The 24641-nt window shown below is 37.8% G+C and overlaps 1 protein-coding gene across 1 annotated transcript in view; it reads left to right on the forward strand.

Annotated features, from left to right (window-relative positions):
- The first annotated feature begins 327 nt into the window (after positions 1 to 327).
- The window catches only part of plch2a (phospholipase C, eta 2a), a 216446-nt gene continuing 192132 nt past the window's right edge, over positions 328 to 24641 (forward strand). The window contains exons 1-2 of the mRNA XM_067413138.1: positions 328 to 530; positions 15118 to 15635. Coding sequence (XP_067269239.1) covers positions 15464 to 15635 — 172 coding nt within the window. The 5' untranslated portion in view covers positions 328 to 530; positions 15118 to 15463. The remainder of the gene's footprint in view (positions 531 to 15117; positions 15636 to 24641) is intronic.

The raw sequence follows: 24641 nt of genomic DNA on the forward strand, positions 1-24641 counted from the left end.
AGTTAGTTAGCATGTAGGTGCAACGTTACTTAGAGTCGACAGAATGTCTAAAGCAGACCATCAAAATAAAGTGTTACCATAAACTCCTTTTCAAACTCATTATAAGATGATTTAAACAGCAAAATAAAAATAATAATGTTGATATGCGAATAAACTTCCTTTAAAACTTGCAGGCAGTCCGCCTATTTCCCATACGCTAGTTGTCTGCACTCCACCCCATATCCCGCCCACCTGTGCAAAGGCTCCTCTGCCCCTACTTGTTCAATTTCGACGCAGGGAAAACTGTTGCTCCATAAGGGAACACCCACTGTGTACAAAGAGCTTTCAAATGACAACTTCCTTTACCTGCAGTATGGAGCTGTGTGCCTGAAGCTTTTTGCCTGCAATAAAAAAAGGCATATTCTTTGTACAAGAGAAGATCGGAGCAGTAAAACGTGTGCCTGGAGAAGTGTTTTACTCACTATCACATCATCTCAAGCTCACACTGTGAACTACCTGCATCTGTTCCTTCAAGACCCACTTTCACAAAGGTAACGTGATACTTCACAATACTTTAAGTATACTTATTCTTTTCAACATTTAGTCGTGAGGACATAAAGGAGATTTTACCAGGGTGAGTTTACTCAGAAAGATTGTCTGGCACATGTCTGCGTAGATGTAGAGCTGGATAAAAGATTGGAAAAGTCTTTCTTAGTTTCACTTGGGCTTTTTTTTCTCTGAGAGTTTTGTATTCTGAAACTCAACACTGCTCACCTGGGTGCTCCGGTAGAAAGAATGAAAAGAAGAAAGACGCGCAGAACCTTTTGAGGGGTCTGCGTTGTCTTTTCTGTGATTGTGATGTGACATTAATGTGATGTGAGTTAATCTGACACAAACATGTCCAGGTTATATTTGCATTGTATCATCAGTTATATTACATTTCAACACATTTCTCCTGACAAATTCTCTTTACCATGATAACCATATGTTTTTGCGTTTTAATTTTTAATAATTTCTTTTATTTTCAAAATATATTAAATTCAATTATCACTATTAACTAACTATTAACTATGACTTTTCCTCAATAAACGCGTAATTACTGATTATTAATAGTATAAATAGTTGTTATGTTTAGATATTTTGTAGGCAATCAGAAGAAATTTTAAATTTAAGTAAGCAGAACTTGCAGATTTCTATTTTGTAATCATACATTTTAATTACTCTGAACTGTAAATATTTGAGTAAGCTAATCTCAACTTTTTACTAGTGGAAACTTGACTATCTTTAACTAGCTAATTCAATAAATGCCACCTTTCTAATGGGTTACACAATGCTTTGGTAGCATTCGCATATCGTGGCACTTGCTGAATGAGGACAGCATTAATACATTTAACATATCTGTTCTCAAGCTAAGCTCATGATCCCCTGCAAATCCCCCAAATTCTTCTAAACTAGCATAACAAGCAATTAAACTAATCTAAACTAAATCTCCCACTTAACATTAGTCTTGCACATAAAAACACAATATAATACTTAATTTAGGTATTTACTGTTTTTTATTTGAATGCCATGGCAAAGCATGCTGGGAAATAGAAATCCAAGCCCAGTTTCAAGTTCATAAAACTCAAAACAATGAAACAATTCAAATTACTTAACATTTTCTGAGAACTCAATAATAATAATAATAATACAATTCTTAATAATTCTAAACTCATAAAAGTTAATTTGTTTGAACTAATGTTTAATTTGAGTTGGCTTTACTCAAACCAATCATTTTTGTTGAGCATTAGGGTTTACAATCAATATCCCAGTAACATGCATGCTAATAAGCAAAGGTAGTAGTGAGAATTGGACCCTAAACTAAGGAGTTACCAAGTTTTTTCTTTTCACTTTACTGTAATAAGAATGGCTTTTTGCACTATAGAGAATTTGTTGGAAAAATCTTTTTGAAAAAGTTTTTTTTTATGCGAAATTATCAAAATTTTCCGGCGTTTCCTCTATATAAACAGTCTTCTCTGCATACTCATAGGAGAAACCTGATTTAATCTGTCTGTTAAATTTGACCTGTGCCTCAGGCTAAACATGAATCAGACAGCCATAAATTAAAACTTAACCGGTGTACTTAGGCAGGGAACACCCTACTCTATGTCATTTCAGATGTTTATGTGCAATGGTTATTATTCATCTGAGTCACTTTAGTTCCATTTAAAGTAGATTTTGTTTGTCAGCGTGGGTGACACAGATATGCTCCCTTTTCCCTTTGAAAATCTCAACCCAGGCACTGCGATGTTGGACGTCTTGCGAGTCGCAGTGCGAACTGCTTGGTTGAAACTGAAATAAAAGGTCTATTGTGTCATTCTCTCTGTGTAGTGGGGAGCGACTCTGAGCGATCGACAGTCACCAGCCTGCCAGCTGGTACGCCATTAGCTTGTCAACACACACATCTGCTATTTGCCGCGCACCATCTCTGATCTGTTTTTCCATGCAGACAACAGGAAAAGAAAGAAAAAAACGACTATAATCCAGTAGATATCATACAGACGTTTGGCTTTCAGATACTGGAATGTTGTTTGTGCTGTGATAGTGTGTGTTTGGTTCAGCCAGATTGGCCAGATCTCATGTTACGTTGTGTATTGAGTGCATTGTGTTGAGTGCAGGCTTGTTCTCAGGGGATGTTCAGATCAACCATGTGTCTTTGTTATTACTTCGCAAAAATGGCTTTGCTTATCTGAAAGCAAATGATCTGCGTGTTTGATCGATAGTGACACTCTTATTGTTGTCTTTTACTTTGTTGAAAGGAAGGAAATTAAGGAGAAACATTTGCATACTCACTGTTTCCTGTCAGCAGTGCTCTGGTTGAACACACAATAGCTTTTGTGTATTTTTCGGTAGCAGATTTAAAGAGGTGTCAGGGTCCGAATGGATGTTTTGTGAGGCAATTCATCTCCCTTACTTCCTATAAAACTAAGGGTTAAAGTGTCTCTGCCTCTGCTTTGAACCTGAAGTGAATGAGAGTGTCTGTAAACAGCAGTGCTTCTTATTCATTCCACAATCTCTGACCTATTTCAGTCATTGATCTTCAGATACCTTTGATGTCACATTAATATTGAATAGACGACTGAACCTTAAGAACAGGTGACATATAACCCCCAAATAAAAAATGAAGTATATGAAATATATTTTGTGCTAATTTCACACATTTCCCCCAAAGTTATCATTACTGTAATTTGTCCAGGAGGTGATTCTCTAAGATTCTTATTAATGCTGTACTTAAGTGTGATAGCATTTAAATTAGAAAAAAGTACACATAGTACAACAAATACTATCAAAATATAATAATTTAATGTTAATTCAACAAAAATAAAAGTGCTATTATACTGCAATTTTAATCAAAATAAATTAATATTATTTTGTTACATTACACTGAGGGAGAGAATGCCCTTAATTGCCATATTTTGTTTTACATATGGCTGTAATAAAGTATAATCTGCACACCAAATCACAAGTTAAGTCATTTAAAACATTAAAAAAGAAATGATCACAAGTAAAACTTGTCTGGACTGACTTGTTTTGAATCAATGTACCCAATAATTATTTACAATGTATAATTTGGCACAGGTGCAGCTTTTGAAAATCCCAGTCATGTCACCAATATTGAGGACTATGTTGATGACATATGACTGGAATTTTCATGAGATTCACCCATACTATAGTGCATTTACTTAAAGTCTGCTAATATAAAGCATTTTAAAGATGTTCTTAATGCATTCATAATGCCCTATAATACATACAGTTAAATATGTTGTATGTTCTTGTGAATAATCGTAGTCACACTACTTGAATATAGTACACATTCTTACCATTCAAGGTTTTACCCTTATAGAGTATAGTGCATTATAATATAATACAACAATTACAATTAATTATGTCACAGAAATAATGCATTATACTCTTAAGGTGTAGTCATGAATATACACTTTATTGCCAAAAGTTTTGGGACGCCTGCCTTTATATGCACATGAACTTTAATGACATCCCATTCTTAATCTGTAGGGTTTAATATGGAGTTGGCCCACCCTTTAAAGCCATAATAGCTTCTGGGAAGGCTTTCCACAAGGTTTAGGAATGTGTTTATGAGAATTATTGAGCATTCTTCTAGAAGCACATTTGTGAGGTCAGGCACAGATGTTGGACGAGAAGGCCTGGCTCGCAGTCTCCGCTCTAATTCATCCCAAAGGTGTTCTATTGTTTTTGGTCAGGACTCTGGGCAGGCTAGTCAAGTTCCTCCACACCAAACTCGCTCAGCCATGTCTTTGTCTTTAAAGGACGCTGGACGCTTTGTCTTTAAAGCATTGTGCAATTGTGTGCAGTGATGTTGGAACAGGAAGGGGACTTCCCCAAACTGTTCCCACAAAGCTGGGAGCATGAAATTGTCCAAAATGTCTTGGTATGCTGAAGCATTAAGAGTTTCTTTCACTGGTACAAAGGGGCCAGGTCCAACCCAGACTTGTCCATCGGATTGTCAGACAGAGAAGCGTGATTTGTCTCTCCAGAGAACACGTCTCCACTCCTCTAGAGTCACGTGACGGCATGTTTTACACCACTGCATCCGATGCTTTGCATTGCAGTTGGTGATGTAAGGCTTGGATGCAGCTGGTCGACCATGGAAACCCATGCCATGAAGCTGGGCCATCTGAAGGCCACAAGAAGTTTGGCGGTCTGAATCTATTGACTCTGGAGAAAGTTGCTGACTTCTGAGCACTGTGCGCCTCAGCATGCGCTGACCCTGCTCTAAGGTTTTACGTGGCCTACTACTTTGTGACTGAGTTGCTGTTGTTCTCAATTGCTTCCACTTTGTTATAATACCACCAACAGTTGACAGTTGAATATTTAGCAGTGAGGAAATTTCAAAAATGGACTTACAAATGGTGATAGCTTGCACAGGTGGCAACCTATCACAATGACACTTTAATTCAGTGAGCTCTTGAGAGCGACCCATTCTTTCACAAATGTTTGTAGAAGCAGTCTGCATGCCTAGGTGCTTGACTTTATACACCTGTGTTCACCTGAATTCATTGATTTGGAGGGGTGTCCCAATACTTTTGAGTATTATAGATAGTTGTTTTTCATATAAAGACATCATGCATTACAAAGAAATGCATACAGTAAATGCATATTATATACAGGCAGTATTATCTTTGTTATCAGTATTATCATGTGAAGTGTTAATAGGCATCCATTGGTTTGTCTACTGAGGAATTTAAACCAGACAGATTTGTTTTAGCTAAGACTGTGGTGTTTTAGAGGGAGGGGATCGGGGATTTTTACCCCTCTTATCACTCTGTCTGTTACCTGAGGCCAGGTGTTACAAGCCTGACACGTCCAGTCCTGCATCCTCAGGTATCAACATGTCACGTCAAACACACCAGGCACTCAAAGCGAACATTCAAGCCATTGTTCAGGTTAGCAGGCAGTTGACATGTCTCTAGCACAGCTCAGTGTCATAAAGTCTAACTCCTGACAAGTGGAGAGTGGAATTCAGAAAGATGTCCTGTAAGAGATCAGCATTGATTATAATGGGAGGGTTCAGTGGTTGCTGCTCTTAAGTATAGACTTCACTGGCAGCCACACAAAAATAAAAGATAAGACTTAAATGATTACATCATTTGTTTTTCATTTCAGTAATATGAAAGTTTCCATTCATTCCAATGTTTATATGTATGTGTTTCTGTGACATGATACCAATATATTTTATATTTGACATGCTTCCAAGATAATATTGTGTTCTTTAAACGTACCATTGCAATGCATAGTTTTTTCCGGGGGTGGTGGGGGTCACCATGGTAATAACATGTTATTTAGTAGAATAGAAGATGTTCACTGCTTGAAATGCTTGAAGGCGCCGGCACTTCTATATTTGAATGTACTCCCTCACTTTTTCTTGTGTACTAGCAATTCTCACGTTGCCGGTGGAAAAATGTGCCAGTGAAATCTGGCAAACACTGTCTCATAAATTTTGTTTCTAAATGCTCAAATCATGACAAAAAACAACAAAAACAAAAACACACATTTTCAGGCTGGATCCGCTAATGCGCATATTTGTTGTAATGACGCAGTGACTTTACCAATTGACGATTGGCTCTTTTTTGTAGAAGGTGGGACTTATTCCACCATATTGTGCAAAGCACCTTCTCCCGTTCATAGTGATGTGAGTGTACTCTCTGTGTATAACAAAAAGTCTGTGATATAAGTCAGTACTATTTTCAGGGGCATCGTAAGTGGGGGGAAAGGGTGACCGAGAGCATAGGAGCCGGTGTATGAGGAGCCCTTGAAGATCCTGAAATTGATTATTATTATTATTATATTATTTTACAATTGTAAATGTGTACACTGCATCTGCACAATTTTATTTTTCACTTGTTTGACAAGCTTTGCCACACATATGTGGAGGCACCAAGATTTGCATGATTTCAAGGAACTCCTGGACTCATCGGAGAGGAGCAGTCATCTGAGTGTGGGGATCTTTGAGTTGTAACGCCGCCGCGCACAATGAATGTTCAAACAAAGATCAGACAAAAAGAAGAGGGGAGAAAAATAAACATAAGGGAAAACAATTTCTCACAAATTCCCAAGTGAGAATGAATGAGGCGTTTATATAGCGCTTTCATATGTACTACTGCGCACCCAAAGAGCTTTACACTCATGTCAGGGTCTCTCCTCAACCACCACCAGTGTGCAGAATCCACTTGGATGATGCGACGGCTGCCACAGTAAAACGACGCCAGTGCACTCACCACACACCAGCAATAAGTGGAGAGGAGAGAGGGGGATAGAGCCAGTTCAGTGGATAGGGACTATTAGGAGGCCATGATTGGTAAGGGCCAATTGAGGGAATTTGGCCTGGGACACCGAGGTTACACCCCTACTCTTAAACGAGAAGTGCCATGGGATTTTTAATGACCACAGAGAGTCAGGACCTCGGTATAAGGGGGAGGGGGGGGGGTGAAATGCTGTTTCATGCATACTGAGCTTTTTACACTGTTAAAGACTTGGATTCCCATCCTAAACAGACAAAGTTTCAAAAACTAATGTTGGACGTTTGATGGAGTATTTCTGTGTCAAAAATACTCCTTCCGGTTTCTCACAAGTTTCTGAGAGTTTTTTTCGAGTATGGCTCGGTTTGATGTTAATAGAACAGAAGGTCCTTGTATGGGCCGTACAGGCTCTTCTCCCGGTAGGGTGCACGCGCGCGCGTGACTAGAGTGAGAGAGGAAATGCACGCCCATAAACACTGCTCAGCTGCAGATCCAGTCGTCCGTGAACACTTATGTCGGTTATAGTCTGCGCCGCGCTCCACTTCATTCCTCCACTTTGACATCAAGCGACTTCAACGCTTCAGCACAGCATTCCGGGAAGGCAGCGCTGCATTTGAACCGATTTGAACGCAGAAATGACGGGAAGCTTCACAACATCGCTTCAGTCGCATTGCAAAGTGGATCTCCACACTCCAAGAAGTGTGTTTTTGACGGAGCGGTCCCAGCGATAAAGGTTCGGTCCTGCTTTAGAAGCAGCCGGTGAGTAAAACTGCTTCAAATGTCTATGCTGTTGCTTATCGTCGCGTGAGTTAACATCAGTAAACGACATGATCGCGTGCTTCGTCATTCAAATGCGCTAACGGACTTCATTTTTGTTCTATATATAACGTTACACTAGTCTGACATGCAAAACCGTTTTGCTTGCTACTGCTAAGGTTTAGTCGCATACAATAGTCCATAAACCAAATCATGTCCTCATAAACTGCGAGTAAAGACACACAAATGTTGAAGGCCACTAAATACAGTACATACCACAGAGACGGACGTCCTGCTGTTGCTGTTTCTCCTGTTCAATTTATTTCAGCCTCCGGATCTGATTCTGGATCATATATCTATTAGCTGAGATCGATAGCGATGGGCTTCTCCACGCTTGAGGACCTCACCGCTTTGCGCTCGTCATTCTTTAGCTCCGCCCACACGATACGCCTCCAGGTGCTCTGTTTTTTCCGGAAAGACTCGGTACAGCCCATATTTCTTTTATAAATATAATAAAACTAAAGACTTTTCGGAGATATGAAGGATGCAATACTACTATATACACTCTAAAAACTAATACTGTGATTTACTCAATTTTTTTGGTGAAACATTTTTACACTAAAAACATTGAGTAAATTTTAAAGCAGTGAAATCAATTATAGACACCATAAGAACTGAGTAAATGTAAGTAAAAAAATTAAGTAGATCTGAGTAACTGCATTTGTTACATTAACAAATTCAATTGAGTAGAAAAAATTGGGTAAAAAGCATTTTAAAAACCAATATTTATGACTAATATGAACTGTTTTTATTTATGAGTATTACTAACTTATATAGTATAACTTTAATTTCCTCTAAACCTTTGTAAAATACTCCACAGTCCACACAAACACACTTATACATGACATGGCCTTTATTGTCGATGAGTACAGCAATAACGTTACAGCATATATTACTGTTTTGACATGTAAAGAATAAGAGTTATTTTACAACTTTTAAACTCATGTAACAAACATTTTAGAAGTAAAAATTAAACATATAAAAGTAATTCAAGTGTAATCAACCGGTCTGTTATAATATTTCCACTGTATCAGCGCTGTTTCTCGTGCCTGAGATGGACTAACGTTAGCGGTCTGCGGGTGGACTTTGAACTTGAGACCGCTGTCCTGCGTTTCATTCGTAGCTGATAGATGCTGCGAGGCGCCAGACTCCATAACCTGACAATAAACAAACAGTGCCCAGTTTTAATAAGATTTTATCATTCAAATTCATTATATTCATTATCTTTCCGAATAAAGTTGTGTGTTTTGAGCAACACAGCAGGCGTTTCAAAGACTAACGCCACACGTTATCTTAAGGTGAGACACACTGTCCCTGTATGTTGTTTTGAATTAAATAAAATGCCTTTTAGCACAGTAATGATTATATAGATAAAAAAACATACAAACCTGAATTTAACAGAGGAAATGCCCCAATTCTGCGACGCTGAGAAGAAGAAACTGCTCTGGCGACTGAGGAGAATTCAAATATCCGCACTCACTCAACCGTCGAGCTGTCGTCGCGTCAGAGGGTGGGGGAGGGGCGCATTGTTTTAATCGAGTAAACTTACTCAATTTCTTCAGTGTGTGTTAAATATTAATAATCTTGATTTTAATTAAGTAATATTTGTGGTTCTTGAAACAGATTGGTTTAATTCTCCATTCTCAAATATTTTGAAATAAATTTTGCAAATGTATTAAGTATATTTAAAATAAATAATTGGTTATTTGAATACTAAATTATTTTAGTGAAAAAAACTTAAATATAACTATACATTTTAGACAAAATTAACTGTTGGATTTTTAGTCAATTATTTTGGTATGTTTAACTAAAACCATCAAGTAAATGATATTGAGAGATTTTATTAAGTTAATAAAGTTAATTATTACTGTGATATTTACTAAGCCACTGAATTATTTTTTAGAGTGTAGGTACTCAAGATTGACATGAGATTGACTGAAACTGAGTGTTTCACCCCCCCCCCCCCCCTTTAACGTATTTATGGCGCTGTTTATGTTGTGTAAATAGATGCTTGGTGCACAGGAGTTGGCATTTTCCTGCTGCAATTTCTTACATAATGAGAAATTCCATTTTTCCAAGCTGATGATAAACGCTCTTATCATACTCTGAACAACGAATTAACAAGAATATTGTGTGACAAATCTTTAGAGATAAACTGTAAATATGGTTACAATTTGTAAGTAATGTTTGTGTGGATCTTGTATTAAAATGTTAATATGAGCAAATTGGTCATAATTTTAAGATGGCATGATAATAATAAACTTAAAAAAAAATATGTATATGAATAACATTAATAAGATAAAACATTAAACAGATAAGCCCAGAGTGTAGTCAGTTAAAGGGATAGTTCACCCAAAAATGAAAATTAGATCTTTATCTGTTTACCCCCAGTGCATCCAACATGTAGGTGTCTTTGTTTCTTCAGTAGAACACAAATGAAGATTTTTATCTCCAACCATTGCTGTGTGCCAGTCATATAATCATGTGAATGGGTAACGTTCTATGAGAGGAACAAATAAAAAACATGCTTAGACAACATGCACAAATAGCCCTGTGGCTCATGACGACAAAATATTTATATGTATTTATATAATGTTTTACCTCAAATACAACACTATATCCAACAGCCTGGAAAACGCTTCACTTCTGGTAAGGAAGATCAATATACACGTTCTGGCGTCGTGTACGAGATTCACTTCTGGCGTTGGCGTAAAGTACACCAGCTTGTGTATACCGGAAGTGATGTCTTTACATGTACATTATGGCAGAGCATGCATATTGACCTTACCGGAAGTGAAGCATATTCAAGGCTGTTGGATATAGCGTTGTATTTGAGGTAAAACATTATATAAATACGGCTCGATTTCTCACACAAACTGATCGTTTTGTGTCTCAAGATATCAATGTGTCGTCATGAGCCATATCACAACTGCCATCATTACTACCATGTACACTATTCAGCATCTATTATTCTCAAACACTGTAACTGATGGTAGCATAAATATCAGATATAGTTTATAGCTCTGGGTAATATCCATCATGTGTTCATCATGCTTGTAGAGGTGCCTACACTGTTAAATAGTTTGGAAAGATTGTAATGTTTTGGAATACAAAGCACAATGTCTTTTAAAATGTCATTTTTATAAGGGGATACTGGGGTGCTGTATTAAAGTATAGCACAAATCATATACAGATATGAGTGTCAGACTGTATACGTGATATACAATACACAGCTGTTTTTCTTAAAGTGAGTGCTATGTGTATAGTTTTTTTTATTTTATTTTTTATGTCATAAATAGCATGGATCATGGGATGATGGTAAGGAGGGTCTCCCACACCATGTCTTTGCAAAGGGCCCAAGATACTCCCCTGACTATAGTGTAAATTAAAGGATCATCTGGGTACTAGCATGCACACTGCCTTTTATAAAGGGCTGTATTTTTTAAACTAACATTATTAAGAATAATATAAATGTTACAGGATTAATCTGTCACATTGGGGCAGTGGTCTAATGAATCAGACTGGTAACCTGAAGTTTGCAGGTTTGCCTCTCAATATCGGCAGGAAAGGACAAGCAAGACGCCTAACCCCCAATCACTCCCTGGGCACTGCAGCAAAAATGGCTCCCCAATGCTGTGTGTGTGTGTCCACAGTTTACAGCGTTATAAAGATGTGTGTGTTACATTGCTGCTGAGGCTCTAAGTTTCAGTGCATGTTTAAAAGCAGTCGCAAACTGATTCCACTGTCATCAAGGTTTTCTTAAAGGTTGTCAAAATCTATACAACTATGACTGTTTCACTCTCACATATTAATCAGCTAAAAAGACCATTGGTGAAAAAGATTGAAAAATGATTGTAAATGATTGAAACATTGATTGGGTTGAAATCATTCATGCATTTCATGTTTGTTTAATTAAGCACAAAAGCAACAAAAACAACACACAAAAATGATATTGTTGCATTCGTTAAGGTTACTTAAAATCAGATGGGGGCACATGGCCCTAAAGGAGTCAACCAGTCCGTTATTTCCTTAACGCAAGATTACACGTGCGTGAGACCGGAGTTCTCACCTGAGACTGGAATTGTTATTAAAAATTATAGCCCGCAAGAAGCTTGCGATTCAAATTGTCTGTGCACTGAAAAGGAGAAAAATAGAATCTAATTATGGAGTGGGAAATGGTTGGGAAGATGTGTGGAGCAAAGATTGTGTTCTGCAAAGAGAGTTTGAGGTAAATACATAATTAGAAATAATTTTGCTATGTGCTGCTATATATATATATATATATATATATATATATATATATATATATATATATATATATATATATATATATATATATATATATATATATATATATATATATATATAAACACACACACACACACACAAGTGGATACGGTAAGTATTCAGACCACAAAATTTCACTCTTTGTTATATTGCCATTTGCTAAAATCATTTAAGTTCTTTTTTTTTTCTTCATTAAGGTAAACACAGCACCCCATTTTAACAGAAAACCACAGAATTGTTGACATTTTTGCAGATTTATTAAAAAAGAAAACCTGAAATATCAAATTTAAGGGGGTCTGAATACTTTCCATACCCACATACTGATATTGTGGTCAATAACTCCACAGTCCACACTGAACTTGCCCGCTGCCCTGTATCTTGCTTTCTCATTGGCTGTAGGTCATCGCTGATGTCATTTTCAGTCAGAACACACATTTTCAATTTTGAATCACTGACAAGTCCAGATATTTAGCATGCCAAATATCTCACGGCCGTCAGCGACTCATTATCTGATCATTCTTGCTGCGTGACTGTCACTCGCGTGAACAAGCACTGATTTGCCTCAGTTTTTGGGTATTTGTCTGCGATTTCGCAAAACCTGTCAGCAAAGGAAAATCAGGCCTAAAATCGTGCAACGTGAACTCGGCATAAAAACATTATTTTTCTGAATAAAATGATGTGAATGTGAAATGATTATACAAGTGGTTTTACTATGAAAATAGGGACCCACTTTATTAGCCTCAAAAGCCAGACCCACATCAAGATGTTTGGTCTGTAAACTCCCCATAGACAGGGCTCAATCCGAGGGGCGGATAAACGGTTGTCTTTCAAACTCCCTCTGCACGCGATAGGATAGCGCTACACCAACCAGAGCAACGAAGGTGAAACAGAGCTTGTTGATAGATTAAACATTCGCCGTATCCGGTCGGCTAAACTCCGAACACATCTTCCCTTTTTAGGAATGACTTCAGTCCCGTTCTTTGTTCTTTTCTCAGAGAAAAGCTTAACTCCAAGTCTTCCAGAGTCGCGGTCAAATCTGATTCGAAAGACCGCCGCCGTTCGCCAATTTCTGTATTTACTAGAAGCACGCAAACGCAACTCGGCCGTCGTCATTATGGCCCCGCCCGCCGACTCTATACACGACGTGATTGGCCCGTCCAGATTGTGAGGAATACAGCTCAGAAGGGTATTGAGAGTTCCTAGACGACACTTGCAAGCAAATTAAATTTGCTGCCGCTAGGGTGCGTCTAGATTTCTAGGCTACCACTTTATATCAGGTGTCCTTAACTACTATGTACTAACATTTTAATGAATCATTTGATACAATGCACTTATTGTGTACATACATGTTTTTACATTGTACTACATTTAAGTACTATGTACTTATATCAAAAAATAAGTACAATGTACTTACTGTATTCAAATTGTGTTGCAAAACACTTTTTCTAAAATTGAGGTGGGATACGGGTAGAGTTAGGGACAGGTGTGGTGGGATGGGTCAGTTTAAGGGTAGGGTTAGGTGTAAGGGAAGTGCCAACTGTGGAATTACAAATGTAACTACAGAAATTAATTACAGACGTAATTACATTCAGATATTTTTTTTTAAAGGGATACTTCACCGCTTTTTCATATTAAAGGGATACTTCACCGCTTTTTCATATTAAACTATGTTATTCCCTTAACTAAAACGAGTTGTTACATACCTCTCTCATCTCAGTGCGTGCACTTAATCTCTCTGACGCGCGGCGATGATCTGATAGCATTTAGCTTAGCCCACTAAGCCCAGTTCATTCACTATGGTACCAAACAGAGATCAAGTTAGAAGTACCAAACACCTCCACGTTTCCCCTATTTAAATACAGTTACATGAATAGTTGAACGATCAAGTATGGTGACAAAATAAAACGTGGTACTTCTCTAATCGGATTAAAAAGGAGAACTATAATGTATGGCGGATTAGCACTTCTGAGAGTACTTTGGCTCGGCGCAGTAAAAAGTCCCGGCCGAAACATCTTTCCTCACACCTCCCCCTCACTCTCTCATTTCTGTCAATAGGGAGATGTGAGGGAAGATGTTTCGGCCGGGACTTTTTACTGTGGTGTTTGGTACTTCTAACTTGATCTCTGTTTGGTTCCGTAGTGAATGAACTGGGCTTAGTGGGCTAAGCTAAATGCTATCAGATCATCGCCGCGCGTCAGAGAGATTAAGTGCACGCACTGAGACGAGAGAGGTATGTATCAACTCGTTTTAGTTAAGGGAATAGCATAGTTTAAAGGGATACTTTCACTGCCTTTTCATATTAAACTATGTTATTCCCTTAACTAAAACGAGTTGATACATACCTCTCTCATCTCAGAACGTGCACTTAATCTCTCTGACGTGCGGTGACGATCAAGTTAGAAGTACCAAACACCTCCACGTTTCCCCTATTTAAATACAGTTACACGAGTAGTTGAACGATCAAGTATGGTGACAAAATAAAACGTGGCGCGTTTCTAATCGGATTAAAAAGGAGAACTATAATGTATGGCGGAATAGCACTTCTGAGAGTACTTCGGCTCGGCGCAGTAAAAAGTCCCGGCCGAAACATCTTCCCTCACATCTCCCTCTTGACAGAAATGAGAGAGTGAGGGGGAGGTGTGAGGAAAGATGTTTCGGCCGGGACTTTTTACGAGCCGAAGTACTCTCAGAAGTGCTAATCCGCCATACATTATAGTTCTCCTTTTTAATCCGATTAGAAACGCGCCACGTTTTATTTTGTCACCATACTTGATCGTTCAACTACTCGTGTAACTGTATTTAAATAGGGGAAACGTGGAGGTGTTTGGTACTTCTAACTTGATCTCTGTTTGGTTCCATAGTGAATGAACTGGGCTTAGTGGGCTAAGCTAAATGCTATCAGATCATCGCCGCGCGTCAGAGAGATTAAGTGCCCTCACTGAGACGAGAGAGGTATGTATCAACTCGTTTTAGTTAAGGGAATAACAGTTTAATATGAAAAAGCGGTGAAGTAAACCTTTAAGGCCACCTAATATAAAGTGGGGCCCAAAATAGTATTTCAGTCTTTCTCTTTTCAAATTCCATGTTTAATTCAATGTGTTAAAAAATGCTTTAAAAGTAAATACTACACTTTGTTTTTTTTTATTGACATTCACAGAAGTGCATGTTTAAACAATGTTTGTGTAGTTAGTAAAGCCTTGTATTTGCCCTTTGTTAACAGGTGTGCGCCCCGCTGCAGGTGTGATTTTGTTCCAGGCCATCAGTACACTGACCTCGTCCTGTCGCAGGTCAATTACTGGCTTTGGAGCTCCGTCAGATGTTTGTTCCACACCTCCAACCCTAATCCCTCACAAACCCCAGATGTCCCACCGCTGACTCTGTCTGAACATCTGCTTAAACTTCCTGCTGTACACTGGAAGCTATTTTTTTCCTTCTTTAAATCAAGAAGAGCACCACTAGGAAGCAACGGAAAGCTTTTTCAGGAATTTGTAGAACCTCTGTAGAAGACTATTCCTGGGGTTGTTTAATGGTTTCGCCTTCCCTTTGAATTAGAGAAACTAAGCAATATGGATGCAGTATCTCTGAACACCTCCCTGTTCTCTGGCCATCAGAGCATCAGTACAGATTCTTCCAATTTGTCCATGAGATCTGTAGGTTTTACCAATGACACAGATTCTTCCTTCAGCAGTACACTCTTACACTGGAACTTCTTCCTGGCTGGCAACGACATCAGTGTGGGTGAGTTCTTTTTTAAAGACAAAAAAGGTTCATGGAAAAGTTCACTCAAAAACATGAAGGTAAATACCGGTCATGGTCATTGAAAGTGTAGATTTTTCAATCATACATTAATAGCTTGCATCTAACTGTGTTGCATCATTTACATGAAATTTAATACTCAGTAGCAACAGACCTTTTATTTATTTTTTGGTGAACAATACCATCCGATAGTATCGCAGAGTGGCTATTTTCTGTGCTCTTGTAAAGATGAATATTTTGCATGAAGGAATACTTTCAAACTCCAAGCATATTTTCGAATGTTTGGTGATTCTACTATTTCAAATTTGAGGTTAGTTTCTTAGATACTTGTTCCATAATATTAGTAGCTAAAGTCAACAATATTTCAAGGCTGAACAGAGCTCTAGCTATCCAGACTCTAAGAAAACATGTACTCTCATTTTTGCTGCTGGTAAAAGATGTACAACATCTCCTGACTCAACATGTGTGATCTCCTTGATGAATCACTTATTGTTCACAAAGCTCGTGAAATGTATGTTAATAATGGTTGTTTTACAGTGAAGTGATGAGTTTATTGGCTGCGTCTGACTCTTTCATCTATGTGAGGTTATCTCTCAGCTAATCACATGGGACAAAGTCTAAATCAAATAAAACAGCTAGCTCTGACAGTTCTCCGACATTCAGCTTGCTTCCTCATGAATGGAGGCCTTGTGTTTTGTGGTTTGTGTAAAGCCCCTGTAGCATTAAAATGTGATGATTGCAAAATTGAACGTTGAGGAAACCGTGAAAGATTAGAACATTATTTTTAAAAAGCTGAATGTAACAACGTTCTTTGTTATGGGAAGAAGGAAGCGGGAACCAGACGTTCAAACACTTTAAAGGGATAGTTCACCCAAAAATGAAAATTAGATGTTTATCTGTTTACCCCCAGTGCATCCAACATGTAGGTGTCTTTGTTTCTTCAGTAGAACACAAATGAAGATTTTTAACTTCAACCATTGCATGCTGCCAGTCATAATGCTTGTTAATGGGTAGTATATCTAAGCCAGTTTGACCTTACTAGATGGAAGTAATAGTGGATGGGAACACTAGAAGAGATTCGTCTGGATATGAGGTTAAAAAAACAAACACATAAATACTGTTGGGTTTCTCACAGAAACCGATCGATTTATGTCTTAAGACATCAATGTGCCATCACAAGCAGCAGGGTTTTTGTGAATGTTGTCTAAGCATGTTTTTTTGTTGTTTTTTTACTCTCAAAGAGTTGTTACCCATTCACATGCATTATGACTGGCAGACTGCAAAAGTTAAAAATCTTTTTACATAAAATTAATTTGTGTTCTACGTACTGAAGAAGCAAACTGTAAAAAAAGGCAATTTTTGAACTTTTGCAGTACAATCGACTTGGATGTTTAAGTTATTTCAACTTAAATTATGTTAAACTGACTTTAAAAAATGAGTTACATCTTGTATAACTAATAAAAACAAGTTTAACATTTCTTAACTTATTTTGATGAGTTAAAACAATGTAAAAACATATGTTTGTTATAACTTATTGTTGGATGCTCTGGGGGTAAGCAGATAAACATCACATTCTCATTTTTGGGTGAACTATCCCTTTCATTAAAAGTAAACACAAACTAAAAGTAAAAATGGCAGCCCAACACATAACATAGCCTAAAATAAAACATAAAGGCCTGGTCCTCTCTCATCCTTCACTGTCGTCGCTCCTCGTTTTATGCATCCGAGCACCGTGATTATTTTAAACCTGTAGAATCTCTTTCCCAGTAGGCCTCCATTGCAAGTTCATTATTCTAATATGTCATATTTGTTTACTTTTAGAAACTGAAGGATGAGTGGAAACCATTGTTTGAAGAAAATTCCTTTAGTTTAATTATATTACCAGTATAACATTTCCGAGGTCATTATTCGGGTTAGTTCTGTTAAACTCTTTGTTAAGTTCTGAATTGCCATGATAGATCTCTTGTTATGCTAATTTCTGCATCACAGACATGTACACGCTGGGAATCTAATTACTGTGAACAGAACATGATTTAGTTAAGCTTTCATGTGTTTACTGTCTCAATAAGAGCAATTACTGGTAATTGCATCAAGGTGACTAACACATTATAACAATTTGCAACATCATCAGGATTCCATAACATTTACATAGCGACATGTTTCAGTTAGATGTCAGTTTAAAGCTGAGTTGATTCCATTTTGATAGCATGCTTTACTACTTCTTTAAAATGAATTTATCCCTCATTTGTTCCGTGTGGGCAGATTATTGGATAGATCCCCACACGACTGTCTGAGCATTAGAGAATTCCCCTTACACAGATCTTACTCTACACAGCTAATTTCCTTGAAGGAATTCAGAGATGGGTTTGATGTCGTGCCAAATTCAGAACTCGTTGAGAATGAAATCTAAATATAATTGTAAAATGCAATCAATCAAGGTTTTAAATTAAGGAGATGTGTTATATATTGTTGTATTTTATTGAATTTTATCTTTTATTATCATGGTGGAACAACACTTTATTTCATTTATTTACCCTGCAGAGAGGCAAATAACTTGCCTGGTCTTACCAGACTCTCGTACATTTAATTTGTACATAGAGTCTGGCCACTCTCCATTGACAAGCGTTTATTTCCACAAAGGCGGGTACTCTGTTGAAGTTTAAAACTATTGGATCTGCCCTGAGCCACTCTGGATCTGCCGTAACCAATCACTAACATTGGGTTGTGACGTATGTCATGCGCCCTTCGCCTGTTTCACACGTAAATGTGCACTTGTGCAGGCCACCTCAGTGATAAAACCATAGGGTAAAACCTAAAACTCGTGCCTTCGGATTGTGATTTATTCACTCCACAGTGGAGGAGAGTTTTGTGATCGGGAACGCGCCGCTCACGTGGTCCGTAACATGATTGTATGCTGTAAATAAAATGTCATATGCTTGGTATGATAATAAATGCTGCTATAAATAACGGACCAATTCAAATGTTTACGTGCTTTTGTTTTCATTTGTTTGAGCGGTGATGAAATATATTGCTTTTGTAAATACTTGCCAGCATTTGAAAGAAATACAAGTCTAGAAATGCATTCAAATAACAGCAAAGAGCAACCGTACGGTGCTCTGCAGTGGTCAAAAAGGGTTATAAACAGTGAATTTTGAAGTTATATATTTTAGAAAACTAGGAAATGTGGATTTGGACAGCTATTACATCACCACACGACCTTGCTGTTTGTCAAAAGCAGTAACGTTAGGCAACTCGGCAGGGGATTTTTACACGAGCGGTGGGAAACGGAAGGCAATAAGATCACTGACTAGCCCCTGTGAATGATGAATACCTTCCGACCCCACGGGGAACAACTACCGTCTGAATAGGGCTTCAGCCAACTCCTTCACCACTAACGGAGCGAGCTGGAAAATCAAGCTTTTCCCGAATTCACCCTATTGGGGAGGAGGGCCACCAACAAACCCCAGCAAAGACTGTTATTGCTCCGGCTTTAACTTCTGGATATTCGGCAGCGGTGCCACAACGGAATGATTTCGTTCGCATCTTTCTCCGCTGCCATTGCTGAACTACAACTCAGACTACCACACGACATCGTTCTCAGCCACGCCCTCTGTTCGCTGATTGGACCAGTAAAAATTTGTTCGGAAAAAAACCTAAGAATACACCGCAGTCCCAGACGTAGTACTGAAGGAAAATGAAAATTGTGCGGAAGTACGTAGGATGGCAGAGCCAGGCTAGCAAATAACATGCAGCAGGCTTGAATTATTAATGATGATGTAAGTTTTCTTGCAAAACGTGTTTTTGAATTATGAAATTAATTTTGAATTCCTGTAGATTGCAATTCAGCAAATTCTGCTTGTCATCCAGATTCATGTCCCAATTTATTCACTGTTTATTTTTAGCTAAAAAGACTTAGTTCTTTCAAAAATATATGTGCTCATTAATGTATATTTACTTCTCTCAAATAATAAAGTATTCTCGTAAGTTTATAATATGCCATTGAAAATACATACGGGTGAGGGGTTCGAATGCCGGTCGCCATGTTGCCCTTTCATCTTTAAAGTACATTAGCCAAAGAGGGACATACCCATAAATTCAAGCTAAATTCAAGACTACTATATAAAAACCTGAAAGCCTTTTTGAAAGTCTGTTGCTGATCACTCTTATTGTCGAGGATATGGATCAGAGTCGCCAAGGAAGTGACAAAGAGAATTAAGATGGCAACACAACAGGCAAATCAAATTAAGGCCACCCTAATATAAAGTGGGTCCAAAGTATTAATGAAGTGCACAGATAAATAATTAATAATAAACACTACAATATTACTTAAAAAAAGTGTCAACTTTGATTTCATGACGACTTTAAGCGATTCATCTATCGCTCATTTCTGCTTCTTCTTTACTTGTTTTTGGACCCAGAGATTCTGTACTCTTTCAGAAGATGCGCAAATGCGCCAACTGTATAACAGAGAAAACATGAATTTCTGGAAAATTCCGTCAATGGCGAGAAAAGAGTTCAGTGGGGGTTAATGTGTTTAGCATCATAAGATCATCTGTTATAAATTATTAAACATACCAATGGTAACTTGCCAGGACATGATCTATGTCAAGGATGTTAGTACCAGAAGTTTCCTATTATCAAAACTCCTTATCTTCGTACAAAAGCATCTTTTGAGTTTTCTGCATGAATGGACGCTTTAGTTCACTTCCAAAACTTATGTCAAACTTTCCAAATCCACCGGCAACTTGTCCTGACAGGCCACTGTCAGGGGCCCGTTGAAACGACAACTACCAAAAACAAACAAAACCATAGGCCCCATTCATCATCATCATCATCATCTCCTGGCAGTCGATGCAGACTCCCTGAAGCCTGTCAGACACTCACAAATTGATTACTCACCGGGCTCTGTGACACTTCCTGTTAGGACAAAATGTATTTCCTCCTAGGGCATATACTTTGATGAACGTCACACATCATTGCTCACAACATATTTACATAATATTGAGTGTAAGGCTTGTATCACAAATTTTACAAGTTGGAAAAAAACAGTGTTTTCAGTTGGTGTTAATGAGGCGCTTTCATTTAAATTTAATAATTTAGATTTTGAGCTGAAGCCTTTAGATGGTTTCTCTTATTATCCAACAGAGGGCAGAATTAGTCCTTTTTGTGGTCTTAATGTTATATGCAGATTGTCCCACTATCATACTACTCTCACTATTTCTGCAGTATTCACTACAGACCGTATACTGTGCATATTATGTGAAAGTTGTGTATGCATATAGAATATGACCTATTGCTTTTGCCAAAATGTGCAGGATACAAACAGAGCACTGCTTGAGATACTGTTTCCCACAATGCACTACATGTGCTCAGCTTGACCTTTTATTCCAGCATAATGAACTGGGTTTGTTTCTTGCCTCTTTATTTGAATGGTAAAATGTTATAGGACTATAACACAGCACTGTTTTGCTCTTTTCCGCCTGTTTTTAACATTCGCAAAATAAACTACAGAAAAAGTGCAGAGTTTAAATGACTTGGAACATTAGATCGCTGGGGAATCTTCCCATGACAACGCACTGTATATTTAATTACTAGTCATATGTAATTATGCTAGTTACAATATTTTTGCCATAAATTCCTATGAAAATCTATTTGTAAAAAAGTACTTGTGTCTAAAGCGATCAGCAACATAATAAATCACTTGTTACTGAATCCGTCATATTGACTGGCATTGAAGCTGTTCTGTGCCTTCAAGCCACACTCACTTGACTTCCTATGTTAATAATTTTTATTTCAGCGGTGCTGTGTAGATATGGAATAGCATATCTCTTCGATTGCCAACTCTCTGAAAATCATTACTAAGCAATAGTGATTTCATTTAATACATATACCAAAATAATTCAGGGCATGTCAGTATCCGAGCCATTTTGATTCTGATTTTGCAACTCATTTGAGTCTACTACAATATTCACAGCTCAATATAATCAACTGATGTTTTGCTGTGTTTTAGGGGTGTTGGTCATGTTCCTGAAAACAAATTGTTTTTCCTTTTTTAATCATTTGATGCTATCCCTTGTTTGTCATCCTTCTTTAAGAAAAAAAGCATGGGGAAAGGTTTACACATGTCCCTCATGGACCAGTATAATCAGGTACACCTTGTTATTTCTTTCCACCTCCGTGATTCTGTCTGTTGACTTTTTTTTTTCTTTTTCCAGAGGACCATCTTCAAATTGATGGGCTTGATTACTCAGGAAACAATTTTGCTTGCTTCCATAATCAAAAAAATCAGAAAAAGGCTTTGATGGTTATTTATGTACCGTACAGCCTGAATAATCACAAAGCTAAAGTAGGCCACTGATTTCCCCGACTCATGTGCCCTCAACAATCCCATCTCCCTGCGGTATTATTAAAATAAAGCACTGCTTTCTTAATATCACACATATTACACTTATTAATATCAACGTGCAAATTTGAACTTGTACTTGACCTTTCATTTTGTAAACCTCCGTTCAAAAGTTTAGTTTGGTAAGACTTTTTATGTTTTTGAAAGAAGTCTCTTATGGTCATCAAGGCTGCATTTATTTGATCAAAATAGTACTATAGTATACAAATACAAAACACTAAAATAATACAATACACATGACAATAAATCTTTTTTTATAACTTATAACAAAAACTAGAAATATTTTTAATGATATAACGGTGTAAATTATGTTACAATTTTAAATATTATTACCATTTAACAGTATCCTGCTGTAAAATTACATAAAATGATGCATGGGCGTCGGAACCATTGTGTGTGGGTGGGACAAGACCCACCCACTTTTTAAGACCAATGATATTGGACCCCCTCACTTTAATCGTCTCCAATTCAGCACGTCTGCTTACGTTGACTACCCCTTATCCGAGAAACTTATTATTAAACACATGTTAAACGCTTTATTTCCCCTTTTGTAATATTTTCAATTTTTTTATTGAAAATAAATACCTTTCTGATGTGATATGTGATGGGGAAAGGGAGTAGAGTGTGGCAAAAGGTGGATTCGAACCTATGCTCGATATGTCTCTATAGCAATGGTAAATAAATCAGTGTGTCTGTAATTTTGTCTGGCCCAATCAATCGTTTAGTAAACGGCACTTTTTCTGTCTGGATACGGCATAAAAAACATGCAACTTGTTCATTATCATTTTCTGTGAAACTGTTGATTTCTATGGCAGTTAAAGGGTTACTTCAGTGATTAGCATATGGCCTTGTATCAGTAGAAACCCTAGAGTATATTCAAATGATCGTGCTCCCCCCTCTTATATCCCCCTGAGACAAGAGATTTATGCATTTTATTTCTGGAAAAATTCCTCCTATGATGGAAATTGACGATATTTGCATCATAGGAGGAATGTTTGGAATAAGGTTAAAGACTACAGCCAGCAGAGGGAGCCATTTTCGCATGTTTTGAACTCACGCATGGGGGATGGGAGATTACACTCAGCTGGCAGGGAGAGCTCAAGTCACACTTATTAAAACAGAGGTATGGAGAGCAATATAAGTGTTTTAACTTCTCAAATTAATTTCTATGAAAGTTAAGTTTGCAAAGGCATGAACTGAAACGCGCCAGACTGAACTCGCGTTGTGAATGTATGCCGCGTGTGTAGTCGCGATTACCTCAGCTCTCATTACGAGCTCATCAGCTCATGATGTTAAATGTAATATCACTCCTGCAGTTAGTGCTCAGTGCTGTGACACTTGCGCGGTGACTCACTCATTATATTTAACAGACACGTTCAGTTTTTAATTGTAGTGTCTTCAACTCAGTCACAGTAATCAAGTTGGTAGCAGTGAAGCATTCTGGGCATTGTAGTCTTTCATCCCCATGAGACAAAAATAAATTTTCTGTCTTTTCTCAGTCTAGAAAACACCAAATTCAAAAATAATTTCACATTTCTACTACATTAATGACCCAGTTTAAATACAGATTCATCTTCCCAGCGCTGAAGTACCCCTTTAAATGAATATAGCCTTTTTATTAGACTATTGGTATTGATTGGTTTGAGGTCTTTTTTGGTATAGGAAAGGGATATGCCCTAAAACGCACCATAATTTTGGAAATAACCTCTATGAAATATATTTTTTTTTTCTGGGGGACAACCCCCAGACACCCCCCCCCCCCCCCCCGCAAAACAATTTCCCCCTTATGGTTTTGCATAAACTAATGTATCTCAGGCCCCGTCCACACGGAGACACGTTTAGCTGTATACGTATACATTTTGTACCGTATCAGCGTTTCGTCCACACAGATCCGGCGTTTTAGAAGCATGCATCCGATATTTTTCGTTACCGGGTCCCAAAGTGGGTAAATCTGAAAACGATCATCTTCCGTTTTCGTGTGTACAGCGAATCCGTATATTTTCTGAAACGGTGATTTCATCACACTACGTCCAGCACAGTGAAAGAGTTAAGGGATACAACTACCGGGCACTGGGCATGCGCACATCAATATCACCTCATTTAATTAACGTATCTGCATTGTTGTAAGGGTATGTTTTGGGTTGGGGTAGGCATTAATAAAACACATCTGTTAAGTAGCAAATGTATTTATTGTTATTTTATTGTGAGATTTTGCCTCATCTCCGACCACTGCTATACCCCTGCTAGCCACAACTCTTCTTCTCCGTTTTTAGTGTATTTCTGTGGCAGAATTACTGGCATGCAAACTACATCGTTTTTAGTCCGTTTTCTTAATCTCGTGTGGACGCAGATATTTCTTGAAACGAGGGGGAAAAAAGATCGGATTGGGAAAGCGCTGGCTTCGTGTGGACAGGGCTCACACAGATACAGCTCATCTGACTCAGTCCAACTCTGCAGTTATAGAAGTTATTTCAGGATAAAGCACATCAATGTAATTATTACATTTAATTACAAATTACATTACATTACAAATCATTTTACAAAAAAACAACAAAAACCAAACAAACAAACAAAACACCAAGTTC

Source organism: Pseudorasbora parva, chromosome 13, assembly GCF_024679245.1.
Source record: "Pseudorasbora parva isolate DD20220531a chromosome 13, ASM2467924v1, whole genome shotgun sequence".
In the NCBI taxonomy this organism is placed as follows: domain Eukaryota; kingdom Metazoa; phylum Chordata; class Actinopteri; order Cypriniformes; family Gobionidae; genus Pseudorasbora; species Pseudorasbora parva.